At 34.9% G+C, this 14260-nt stretch overlaps 1 protein-coding gene across 1 annotated transcript in view; it reads left to right on the top strand.

The window, feature by feature from the left end:
* Positions 1 to 14260, top strand: part of ITGB8 (integrin subunit beta 8) — a 78816-nt gene that overhangs the window by 55130 nt on the left and 9426 nt on the right. Inside the window, 4 exon segments of the mRNA XM_006779035.2 lie at positions 2735 to 2783; positions 6302 to 6441; positions 10114 to 10248; positions 12229 to 12634. Of these exon segments, the coding sequence (XP_006779098.1) occupies positions 2735 to 2783; positions 6302 to 6441; positions 10114 to 10248; positions 12229 to 12634 (730 nt within the window).

Below are 14260 nucleotides of genomic sequence, written 5' to 3'. Positions count from 1 at the left end.
CACTATTAATTATTTTCAGAGTTTAGAGAAACAATGTGTGATGGGTTAGACAAAGGGGGAGTAGAAGAGGAGCAGTGACGTCACCACAACAGCTGGCTGAGAGGGAGTGTTCCTGCTAGTGAAATACTAGACATAAAAGATAAAGTACTTAAAAGATAATGTGCTTCATGGAGGAAAGGGGAAGGGGTTTCAACGATGGCCATTAATCCACAACTCTCCTGTCAACAGTGGTTTATTTAAACATCTGTTAAACATTTGTAATTTTAACAAACCTGCATCAAGGTACTTGGAATTTTCTTTTAAAATAGATTTATTTTAGGGCTCAAAATAAATGTGTTCTTTTAAGCTTAAAAGTCCAGCTGACCTTTTTTTTAATGAGCTTTTGATCAAACTAGAACTTTCTAGATTTAAATTTTGTGTACTTTGGTCAACGTAACTTCCTGTTTTTGGAAGGGGAAAGAGATTAAGAAGGCTTCAAAAGCTGCTTATATCTTGGACTGTGAGTTTAGTATAAGCTAGTTTAAAAACATATGGATTTAATTTTCCTTAAAATATGAATGGTTTTAAAAATTAAGAAGGGGGAATGCTTGGCAAATTGTTGTATTTTTTTTTGTCAAAGCAAAAATATTTGAAAAGTAGTTGCTGCCATTTAGAAATATTCCCAATACAGCTAGACTTGTCTTTCCTTTAGTTGTTCTCTTTAATTTACTAACATTATGCAAACTGTCATGCATTTATTTTAATAGTGTATATATTATTAGGAACAAGGAATAAGAATTTACCTGGTAGAATTTATATTTATTATATTATATTTATATTTATTATTATTATATTTATTATTATATTATATTAATATTTTTTGGAAATTATTTTTCCATTACTTTCAATTTATATTTTACGAATTGCTCTGGGCAAAATTTTTCTTATGGAAATCCATGTGCTAATACTTTTTCAACTTCTTCATGAATTGGCTTCATATCACATTTAAATGCAGTTCATAAAAATTTGATTTGCTTCTACCACAGCATTTATACGTTATATACCAAAAAAGGCATATTTTTTATGGTTATTATCTTAGTCCATTTGGACTGCTGTAACAAAAACCCATAAACTGGGGGGGGGCGTACTAACAACATGAATGTTACAGTCCTGGGGAGTGGGTAGTCCAGGAACAAGGCACTGGCAGATTCAGAGTCTCCTGAGAGCCTACTATCTGTTTCATAGGTGACACTTCCAGCTGTAACCTCACATGGTGAAAAGGGCAAGGGAGCTTTTCCTACTGGCCCTCTTTTATAAGGGAACTAATCCATTCATGAGGGCTCCACCTTCATGACATAATCATATCCCAAAGGCCCTCCTCCTAATACCATCACCTTGAGGGTTAGGATTTCAAGACATGAATTTGGGGAGGGAGACACAATATTCAGATCATAGCAGTTACTCAGGTTAGAGATAGTATTTTAAGCACAAGGCTATCTTCTATGTCTTTGTATATACATTTAATATATGGGTCACAGAACTTAGGCTATAAGCAAAATTAATAAAATTAGTTTTTTACTAAGTTCACTTATTTGCCCAAATACAGAAATGTTAACCAAGATGGTTAAGAAAAGTTTCCCTTAAACAAACACAATTAGAATTGGAGGCTAAAAGGGGGAATAAAAACTACATAGTAATTTAAACTTGAGCCACATGATACTAATTAGGCTCAGTCACATGATCTGTGGCTAATGTAACTAGGCACTGGGGACCACTGCAGGTAAAGTTTGACATCACCTCTCTGAGAGGTGCGTGGTATGAAGTTGTTATTTGAGATTATGAGTTTAATTTCTAGAAGAGCATTTACAGAAAGAAAAAATACCAACTACATTATCTAACAATATCACTAGATGTACCAATTTCCAAATTGTCAGATTTCTCATATATACTAAAATAAATTTTATTCCCCTTCTACTCATCCTAAGCTTTCTCACTCTTACAAAGAATGTCACAGTTGGCTCTATGTAAGTTTTATTTATCAAAGTAAAACAGATTTATAATATATATATGACAAAAAGGTTAAGTAGAATAATACGTTGAGAGATCTGTAAACTATAGAGAACAGTAAAATAATGATAATTGCTATTAGTTTGAGTACCTACTCTATGAAAGAAGCTGCACTAAATAGTTCACATACTATTGTTATCTTTTTCATCTTGCCAGCAATAATGGAATCAGATACCATTCACATGTTAGAGAGGATGGACCTGAGATAGAACTTTTATCATAAAGTGACAACTTGGAATTTGAGTACAGGGTTTTCTGCTTTTAAGCAGAATGTATGCATATGCACATACTTGCATTTAAACACTTTTTATTGAATTTTGCTTCAGAATGTGATTGTCACTAATATATCTGTCTAAATATTGGATTATCTTTCAGTTATATCACTTTGATCACAATGTTAATCTAAAGAGGCACTTAATACTTTGTGTACTATGTTAAATTCATCCCTTTTCATTAAACAAATGCTATAAGCTTTCATGGAGCTTTTGTCTATAAAATATTATTTAATACATTGATGTTGATCTTATTTCTTTAAACAATTTAAATGTCTCCAGTAAAACCATAACCCTTCCCAACAAAACACGTTTTTATGTCAGCCATGTGGTTTCCCTCCTAAGAAATGTTTGGATATGTGTGGGATCAAGCTACTAAAGTTCACTCCCTTCTTTATTTCATTGTCCATTAACAGGAACATCCCTCGCTAGGCCAACTCTCAGAAAAGTTAATAGACAACAACATTTCTTGATAGCAACTAGCATCAAGTGTGGGCACGGATACTTAGTGCGGTACTAACTGTGACAATAATGTAAAAATAGTTCACACTCCAACTACACCTTTTACATCTAGAGTCCTGCTTATGTGCTAGTTCTTTATAATAGACTAGAGGCCCAGTGCACGAATTCATACACCAGTGGGGTCCGTTGGCCTGACCTGCGTGATCAGGCCAAAACCGGCTCTCCGACATCCCCTGAGGGGTTCCAGATTGCAAGAGGGCACAGGCTAGGCCAACGGACCCACTGGTGCACAATCAGGGCCAGGGAGAGATGTGGGAGGTTGGCCAGCTGGGGAGAGACTGTGGGAGGGCTCCAGGGCATGTCCGACCCGTCTCACTCAGTCCCGATCTACTGGACCTCAGCAGCAAGTTAATCTACCAATCAGAGCATCTGCCCCCTGGTGGTCAGTGCACGTCATAGCGACTGGTCGACTGTCTGACACCTGGTGGTCAGTGCACATCATAGCGAGCAGTTGAGCAGCCTTAGGATATCATTAGCATATTATACTTTAATTGGTTGAACGGATAACCAGACAACCGGACACTTAGCATATTAGGCTTTTATTATATAGGAGGGTTATGATGGGGAATATCAGCTTGTCAATAGCAGCAGCTTACCTAGATTTGGTCAAGGTCATCCAAAAAAAAAAACAAAGAACAAGAGGAGCCATGGAAGTGGCTGACCAGCCAGAGCCTTCCCACATAAGAATAATCTTGTGTCCAGAATCCTTCTGGCTAGGAGAGACACACAAGCAAAATAGACATTTGGCAGATATGTCATTCTGGCAGCATCGCAGGACCATCATCCCCCTCTACCAACATTATTCTTCTGTACTCTACTATAGCTTGCTTTTTGCAGTCTTAGGTTCTTTCTTCCAAGAAACCCTTTTTTTCTTCATTTCCATGATGCTGTTACACCCTAATTTTCATTGCACATGTCTGTTCTTGGATTTCCTTCATCTCTTTTGTCATCCTTGTGCTTCCTTACTCTTGATGCCTTTTACTTATTTTTTTAATACTTCAGATAAACTACATTTTAATTTGTCTTCAATATATACTTGAACCCATTTCCATTTGCCTGAAGCTGGTGTTCCCTCTGTTAGCTTCCCTAATACCTGGCTACTTATCATATTGACAATCTGAAAGCACTACTTTAATCATACTTTCTTTCTTTAGAAATCTATAGTGAAACTTCATTTAATTCACTATTTTCCCAAATGTATATACCTAACCCACCTTTTAATGTAACAACCATTAACATCCACAGAAGTAGGACTCTTGCCCAAATCCAATGCCCAAACCACTTTATTAATGACAGTAACAGCTTCCACTTATTGAATACAGTGGGGCCTTGACTTACGAGTGTCCCTACTAATGAGTTTTTTGAGATACCAGCTGTCTCTCGGCTGATTTTTTGCATTGAGTTGACAGAGTAATTTGAGTTAACAAGCTCCTTAACAAGCTCCTTATTGAGCTCGGTCTCGGAATGAATTAAACTTGTCAGTAAAGGCCCCACTGTACTTATTATTGTCAGGCACCAAGTTTATTAATTCATTTAATATCCTTAACAACTCTTAATTAAATGAGGGTAATATAAATAATATGCCCAATTGTAAAGATGAGGGAACACATTTAGATTTATTTAAATCACAAGTGTGACCAAAGTGCTCCCTAAGGTAAAATATTCTCAGGATTCCCTCTGATATAAAGGAACAATTCTTTAATGTAGCATAAGAGACCATCTGGTCCCTGCTTGCCTCTCTGGACTCATCCCCTACAATTTTTGTCTTACATCTGTCCCTCCAGCCATGCTTCTAATTTTCCTGTGCACACCATTCACCAAGCTCTATCATCTGTGCCAATGTTCTTGCCATGCACCCACCATGCCTGGAAGCCCTTCTCCCTTGTTACTTGACTAAATCTTACTCATCCTTTAAGACACAGCTCATGTGTCAACTCCTCCAGGAAGCAGTCCCTGGCAACCTTTAGCAACCCTCAAATGCTTCCTGGATATCCCTCCCATTAGGGTCTGTGCATTCCTTCTTTTGTTTCATGTGGACATTGTTTTGTGAAGTTGTTATTTATGGACCAGTGGGATCCTTAAGAATGGAAAGTAGCCCTAGACGGTTTGGCTCAGTGGATAGAGCTTTGGCCTGCAGACTGAAGGGTCCCAGGTTCGATTCTGGTCAAGGGCATGTACCTTGGTTGTGGGCACATCCCCAGTAAGAGGTATGCAGGAGGCAGCTGATCAATGTTTCTCTCTCATCAATGTTTCTAACTCTCTATCCCTCTCCCTTCCTCTTTATAAAAAAATCAATAAAATATATTTAAAAAAAAAAGAATGGAAAGTAAGTGGCCTAGCAATTTAGCGTTTCCAAAGTGGCACGCAATAGGTGCTCAACAAAGGTTTTACAAATGGATTTTAAAAATGTACAGGTAATACATTTTCCCTATTACCTACAATTCCAAGTTGTTAGTGTCTACATAGTGGCTGGCATACAGCAGGAACTTAATACTTATGAATGACAAAAAATGAGTGTATAAATGGATTTCAAGACTTTCCATAATCTGATTCCTTGTAGGTTATGCATCCTTCACTCTAATCAGACTGGTTTCTTCTCTGTTCTTATTTTATCTATAATTCAGATAAAACCTCAAGGCTTTGCTTTCTCACAAGGAATACCTAGAGTCTTCTCCATAATTATTCAGTAATTAAAAAGATCCATCAAGAACACCTACCACATGAAGCTTCCACTTGTAACTATTATTTTTTTCTCCAGTCTGGGCCAACACGTGATAAAGTTCATTCCATGAAACAGTCATTCTACAAAATGTTTATATATGTTACATAACAAAAGAATTTTGTAATTAAAGAAATGGTGGGAGCCCAGCTGGTGTGGCTCAGAGGTTGAATGTCAACCTATGAATCAGGAGGCCACAGTTCGATTCCTGGTCAGGGCACATGCCCGGGTTGAGGGCTTGATCCCCTGAAGGGGGCATGTAAAGGCAGCTGATCAGTGATTTTTTTCTCATCATTGATATTTCTGTTTCTCTCTCTCCCTCTTCATTCCTCTCTTAAATAAAAAAATATATTTTTTAAAAGAAATGGTAGGAAATGCTGCACCAAATAATGCTAAATCATTTCTGAATTGCAGGACTTCTCTGAACCTTTAATTTGCAAATGTACGTTTTGAGTCTCTAAGTGAAAGAAACTATGTGTAGAACTTGGCAAACTTACTTTCTCTTAGGACCCTTTCATTTTTAAAATCTCTTGATACTATGTTCCATGGAATATACTTTGAGAAATGCTGGCCTGTACTTTGGTTGGGTTTTAGGTCAGCATGTAATTTGTACATGCATACACACTCTTGCATATACACATATACACACCATCTTCTTTTCTCATATTTTTTGACTCATGTAATGTCACTGCTCACTGGTAACTACAAGAATTTTTATATTTGTTGACTGTTAAACCATTGCTAAACCATTTATTAATTGTCATTAATAAATTTTATTGGTATATGTTCTAGGACCTTCTACCCCTCTTGCCTGGTACCATTGCTGGTGAAATAGAATCCAAGGCTGCAAACCTTAATAATTTGGTAGTAGAAGCCTATCAGGTATGTACATATATATTCCAAATAATTTTTAACCCCAGTTTCTATGACAAGGTACAAACTAGTGCCATATCATCTTGAAAGGCGTGGTAGGAAGAACATTACATTTAGAATTGAGAAGCTAATTCAGTCCTGGCTCTCCCACTGACAAGCCATGGAACCTTGGGGGGAAGTCACTTCAGCCTTATGTGCCTCGGTGTGTCTCGCTGACAATAAATCCAGGTTGGGCTGCAGGAAATCTAAATTTCCTTCCAAATCAAACATTCAGTGAGTCAGCAAATCAGGACTATAGAATACACTTTATTACCAAGATATTTCACAACTTCCTATATCATAAAGGTAAAGTAAGAAATCCATACTGGTATTTAAAGTGGCAACCTGTCAGATAAAATGAAAAACCTGGGATATAGAGATTACTAAGAGGGTTTCCCGGATCAATCACTTGATTGTCCAATCAGTTATTTTAGCAGTTTTATAAAACTAGTTTGAGCAAAAGAATCACCTTAAGAGATATTCTATTTTATTGACAGTTGTATGCTGTCCCCAGGCTGTGAAGAGTGGATGCCAATGCCAAGATGTAAAGAAACATCTGCTCTTTCAACCTTTGTCATTCCTGAAAAGAATTTTCTGTTAGGATGTTGTTATAATAGTGACTGTTACTTTAATTCCACTAAGAACCAGTTACTTTTCACATGTGCCCTCATTTAATCTGCACACCTGACATAAGGCAGGGATTAGTATTCCCATTACGCATTTGTAGACCCCCAAAGAAGCTAAGCAAAGGTCAGACAACTAACAAGCAGAAGAAGCAGGAATAGAATCCAGGTCTTCCTTAACCCCAGACCCCAAGTGATGCCACCCATTTTGTTTTGTGTTCTTTTGTTTTAATTTTACATAGCGTCCAAAGACATGCTTTATTATACCTTAAATTCATGGACAATTAATAAAGTCTCATTTCCCAAATTTCTCTGATTCCCTTTCTGACACAGTAGAGTTGGATAGCAGAAATAGTAGCCCAAGCATTGTGAGAAATCCCAGGCTTTTCTACTCGTTTTCTCCATGCAACATCTGCTGGAAAAGAAAATCAATTGTGTGTACAATTCATTCCCATCCATAGTTTGTTCTCAAGAATAATCAAAATAAGGAAGGAATTCACAGTATTAGAAGCCACCCTAGTTTTTATAATATGAACCCACTTATTACCTCAAACAACTAATATAAATTGACAGACTTGCCTTGGTATCAGGCTGCACCAATGAAAAGGAAACAGCAGCCGAAACCGGTTTGGCTCAGTGGATAGAGCGTCGGCCTGCGGACTGAAAGGTCCCAGGTTCGATTCCGGTCAAGGGCATGTACCTGGGTTGCGGGCACATCCCCAGTAGGAGATGTGTGGGAGGCAGCTGATTGATGTTTCTCTCTCATCGATGTTTCTAACTCTCTATCTCTCTCCCTTCCTCTCTGTAAAAAATCAATAAAATATATTAAAAAAAAAAAAGAAAAGGAAACAGCAGCATTTGGTTTTAGATTTCTTATTTGCCTAAGGTAGGTATGTGAAGCCCTAAGCTAATTGCAGTTCTGATTAACCTTAAACAATGAAAAATACTAGTAAATCTAACAAAAACTTACTCTGGCTAAGTATTCTCCTTAAGTTGAAATTCTGTTATTATTTTATATATCTATATTTTCAAAATTCTTCTGAAATTTCATTTTGTTTTCACAGTCCAACAGAAACAACTCACAATTCATTGATGGAAAAAAGAATAAAAATATTTTCATTCTAACCTTTCACTTTTTGCACTTCATTTTTAAGAATTTTATAAAAGTACATACACATTTAGTACATGGTGAATGTACTAATTACATTTTATTTTTTTATCTTTTACATCAACACCACCAGTAGAATTAAAATGACATAAAAATCATAACTCTAAAAACAATAGTAATTTAGCCGAAATTAAGGGAAAATATATTGAATAAAACAATTATACATTACAAAAAATAGATTCTACCTCTGTACCTTTTAGTCATTAAAAGTGAAGGTTAAGCCTGTGTCTGGAGCTTAACTTCTAAATTCCAAAAGTGATCAACACTTTAGATATTTGTCTTCAACACCCTGCTTGAAAACATTGGTATAACTAGTTCAAGGTTATAAGATACGCAGAATTTCAGAAGGGCACTCAGCATATGAGGAATTTCCTTCTGACCTGTCAAATCATCACCATATCAACCCTATTTGTATACCATTAAAAGTTTTGGTTTGCCAAAATTATTCAATTAAGTGATTATAATGAATGAGCTCTTTGGGAGATAAAAAATGTGGCTAATATAGTCTTACCTAACCCAAAATAAAATTTACTAATTTGAGGAAGTATCTTGTTTTAAAGAGTTACTACCAGCCAAACCGGTTTGGCTCTGTGGATAGAGCGTCGGCCTGCGGACCAAAAGGTCCCAGGTTCGATTCCAGTCAAGGGCATGTACCTTGGTTGCGGGCACATCCCCAGTAGGAGGTGTGCAGAGGCGGCTGGTCAATATTTCTCTCTCATCGATGTTTCTAACTCTCTATCCCTCTCCCTTTCTCTCTGTAAAAAAATCAATACAATATATTTAAAAAATAAATAAATAAATGAAGAGTTACTACCATAATTCCACGATTAATTGTAATTAGCATACATGTTTTTATTGATTATACAATTGAAGAAAAATTACTCAAGTAAAAGAATTAGAAGACAGTAGAAATTATTTTATTTTCTTCATATCCATCCACTAACTCTTTCCTTAGGTCTATACATCATCTTTTTCCTTCCTTTTGTTTACAAGTGTATGTTAAGGATTTTAGCATGTGTAGACTCTTAGTTTTATAAAATGAAAATACATACAGATCTACAGTATATATTTAATGTAGTTAGAATTTTTGGAACTCAGAGATTGTAATGGAAGAAATTAGTGTGTGCTTGATACATTTACATAAATGGCATTACATAAATCATTTTTCAAAGTTTGCACAAATAAGTGGATGGTTTTCTGCTCAGTAAGGGGATCTAGTTCAGTATTAGGAATTGGAACAGATTTGATTGACACAAGCAAGCCTCAGGAACTTGGCAAAAATCCTAGGCCATTCATTCATGGAGAACTTACTAATATAGGACCATATTGGGCAGGTAATTCTTTTGCCTATTGTATAGAAATTGCCTCCCAAAAATTTCTTTTCAATTTTGTATTAATAAGGCATTTTAGCCTTCATGATAATCTCAAGTATTTGAAACTGAAATGTTTCTTGAACAGTTGTCAGAAGCATGTTTCAGATTTTAAGCTGTCAAGATTTACCCTCTTTGATGGTATGTGTTCTCAATGTTTTATTTAAATTTTATTATGTAATATAAATATTATTGGATTAAATGATTATTTTGTAACAGGCTGAGTAAGATTTATCTTTGAAGTTATCAAAATGCAAGAAATGCATGGAAATATACTTAAAATAGAGCAATTAAATGCAGATAGTTTAATCTTCAGTATTTCTTACATATTTCAAATATAATTGGGTTATTATGTGGAAATGATGTTTTTATTCTTCCTTTAATAGAGACAGAATCTTGTTAAATCTAGAATTACAATAAAACTTAGTTGCTTACATTTGATAATGCTATAGTATAAAATTTAAAAATGATGTCTCTGCAGAAACTTATTTCAGAAGTAAAAGTTCAGGTGGAAAACCAGGTAAAAGGCATCTATTTAAACATTACCGCGATCTGTCCAGATGGGACCAGAAGGAGAGGCACAGAAGGATGCAGAAATGTAACGAGCAATGACGAAGTATGTGGGTGCGCGTTTTCCCTATTTCAAGTAAACTAAGCTGTTTGGAATGCTTCCTCACAGAAAATCAAAACATCCTAAAAAATTACTTGCCTCTGACCCCAAGGACCTTATTTAGACTTCAAAGTAACTTTTATTGTCTCTTTGCAAAGTTCCTACTTGTTTTAACTCCATTGACTGTTATCTCAAACTCTCAAGTTAAGTATATATTATATTAAATACTTATTCAATGACAATATCTTTAAATCTAGGTGTCACAGCCATTAAATATTGGGAAATCAAAGCTCCTCACATAAGTAGTGTCTGCACTTATGATGATGACAATAATATTTTTGGTTTCAAATCTGAAAACTCTCAGAGCAAATGTGAAACTGAAGGTGAATAAGCCACAGAAAAGAATGGGAGTTATGGAGCAGTTGATAAAGACTAAGAATTCCAAAATCTTTCACTTTGTTATTGTGGTTATTTCATTTTGTGATATAATAATAAAAGGGTAATATGCTAATTAGACCAGACATCATTCTGATGTCCTTCCTGACAAAGCCAGGGCCAGGGGGAAGCCAGCCTGAGTCCCAAGTGCCGGAGGAAAGCCAGTGCTGGCAGCCAGGGGAAGGAAGGCCTACTCTTACACGAATTTTCATGCATCGGGCCTCTAGTGCACTCATATGATCTAGGAGGAGGCAGGGAAATTTGTTAGAACAATAAAAAAGAAGTGTCATCATTTAACTAAGAATGGATGAAAAGTAGAAAAGAGAGGCCCAGATTAAGGTAGCATCAGGAAACAGGACCAGAGGAGATAGAGATTCTCCAGTGACCAGCACAATAGAGAGTAAACACACCAAAACATGCTTTTAAAGGGAATTATTCTTGGATGAAGTGATTTCCAGTGAGTCATTTACCTCTTGAGCCATCAGCTGCCTCATATTTAAATGAATAGCTTGGACTAGGAGATTTATAATTCCCTGTGCTTCCATTTCTAATACTGTATGATGTTATTAATTATTTTAATTCATTCTCCTCACTTTCAGAAAGCAATACAAACAGTTTGACTCTTAGGAAGAGTTATATGACCTCTTAATTATATAAACCCTACATTTTGCTCTACTATTAATACTGGCAGTAACTATATTATTGTACATATCTATTAATCCTTAACATTCTTAAAGACAAAAAATTTGTCAAATACAACACCAACTGCATTGATTTTAATGTTATGAGACTGATTCTGATTTCAATTCATATATATGTATATATATATAATATATAAGCCTAAATTTAGATATTTCATAGTATCATATATATTTGTGCTAGGCTTTTTGTTTGGGATATATAGAAATATCGATAGATAGATAGATAGATAGATAGATACCCACCTACCAATATTTATATCTTTATATATATTTATCTCTATTCCAAACAAAAAGTCTAGTACAGATTATTTTAAAATTATAACAGATTTCAGTCTAACATGGAAAAAACCATATAATCTTATTTGTCAAAGTACCTTAGATCATAAGGTGGGTTAACAAATGTAGATAGACACATAAAACCAATTGTGTGCAAAAAATAAAAATAGATAAAAAGGAAAAATTTGACGAGAAAGAAATTCTGTAGTTTCATAAGGGAACCAATATCTCCCAGCCCAGATTCTTCGTTATGGACTAACCTCTCCACTAAAACAAATGTATCACCTTGCATTGATATCTGAAGTACTGAGAGTAAGAGTCCTGGATATATTTTCCTTGACTAAATCAGAGAAAGTAGGAGTCAATGCATCCTTTAACTCTCTAGTTCATTAATTAGAAAACCTGTAAAATTAAAGAGGGATGTTACATCTATGTATGAAAGAGTGCATGTGCAATTTATAAATATTAATTTCTGTAAGATGGAATGTTGATTCAAAATATCATTAACAGATATAATATTGGTAATAAAAATAATTAAAACATATATTTTTCTCTTCCCCTACCCCAAATTTAGGTTCTTTTCAATGTAACAGTTACAATGAAAAAATGTGATGTCACAGGAGGAAAAAGCTATGCAATAATCAAACCTATTGGTTTCAATGAAACCACTAAAATTCATATACACAGAAACTGCAGCTGTCAGTGTGATGAAATCAGAGGACCTAAAAGAAAGTGTGTAGATGAAACTTTACTAGACTCCAAGTGTTTCCAGTGTGATGAGAATAAATGTCATTTTGATGAAGATCAAGTCCCTTCTGAGAGTTGCAAGTCACACAAGGATCAACCTTTTTGCAGCGGTCGAGGAGTTTGTATTTGTGGGAAATGTTTGTGTCATAAAACTAAGCTTGGAAAAGTATATGGAAAATACTGTGAAAAGGATGATTTCTCTTGTCCATATCACCAAGGAAATCTGTGTGCTGGTGAGTATAAATATATAAATATACATGCAGTTTTCACTAGTCACTATTAAATTAGCATATATGTTAAAGTATCTTTAAATCACAGCTTTATAATTACTAACCCTGAATCTGAATTTAATTTTTAAAGTTTCAGAGTCTGTGAAATTAAGGCATGGCAACAAATTTATATCACATGATTCTGATATTTATATCTTAAATAATTGTATGCAGTAAGTAGTTAAAAATAAAAAAACAAAAATGAGTTGTTATTCTCAAGTATGCCTTGCCCTTGTGAAGATATATGCCAGAAAAGGAAATTACAGATGATGTCTGACAGGCTTTCTATAATCAGGGTATTCTTCTAGGAGGATCTGATTCATTCTCATAAGTGGTCACTCCCTCTAGCTTGCTCAGAGTATAGTGAGCTATAAAAATACACTTCTCATTCATTGGAAAATGCTTAATGCATTATTATAGGTGATATTGAAAAGCTGTAGTTATTTAAAACTCTCCAGTTTATTTTTGGAACAATACCAGACACAAAATTGTCAAAAGACAGCATTCTTCAAGAAAATAGTGGTTTCATTAGTAATCTAGAAGAGTAGTCCCAGAGGCCCCTACAGACCAAATTTTAAAACAGAAACCTAATTAACCTTTCTGGCTAATTCAGTTTACTGCCATCTAGAGGTTAGAGTCCAGAAAATCTGCAGCACTTAAAAATTAATACAAATCACTTGTTTTTCAATGAATTAATTTTTCTGTGACAGTGCGCTAAATCCACTAATTGTTAAAATGCCTTTTTACTATTTGCATTTTGGTAAACAAACATTAATTAAATTATTGATAAGTATTTCATTGTCATAAGCATATGGGAAATAAAAAAAACTATACAAAATAAATTTTTTTGTGTGTAAGCTAAAATTTTGCCCTATATCACATAAATATGCAATGGCATATTGCCTTTTTATTCTATTACATACACAAAATATTTTATATTTAAACACGTGTTCAGTTTAACCTGCTATCATAGGTAAAATGGATTATAGATGACTTTAGAACAAAGCAGTAATTATCTGCTAATTTTTTAGAGTTAATCCTGTTTGGAAGAGGGAAGAGAAAGAATCTGAGATCCTTTCCCACAGCTGTCAATATCTCAAAGTAGTTTGAAATGCATTGAAAATCCCAGCCTATGTTTATAATAAAACTAGTGGCCTGGTGCACGAATTCATGCACATTGAAAGGAAATTAATTAGAAGAAATATTTTAATATCACTATTCACCCTTTCTCTATAATAGAAGTGTCAACCAAATTCATGATTGACACTGACAGATTGAAATACATGCAGGCAACTGGCGCCAGCGAGAGCTTTATATGTATCGCACATCATATCGCGAGTCAACTTAGCCTTTTATATATATATATAAAATAAACTTTCTTAATTAGACCTGATGTCATATGGTCATATAGAAGAGTGCCAGTAAATTAATTTTTGATATCTATCTACACTAATAAAAGAGAAATATGGTAATTGGTGTACGACCGCTACCCTTTTCATTGGCTAATCAGGGTGATATGCAAATTAACTGCCAACTAAGATGGCAGTTAACTGCCAACAAAGATGGCGGTTAATTTGCATATGTAGGCAC

The sequence above is a fragment of the Myotis davidii genome, unplaced genomic scaffold (assembly GCF_000327345.1).
Source record: "Myotis davidii unplaced genomic scaffold, ASM32734v1 scaffold168, whole genome shotgun sequence".
NCBI classification, from domain to species: domain Eukaryota; kingdom Metazoa; phylum Chordata; class Mammalia; order Chiroptera; family Vespertilionidae; genus Myotis; species Myotis davidii.
Note: the sequence above shows the minus strand (reverse complement) of the source record. Positions and strands in the feature narration are given on the sequence as shown.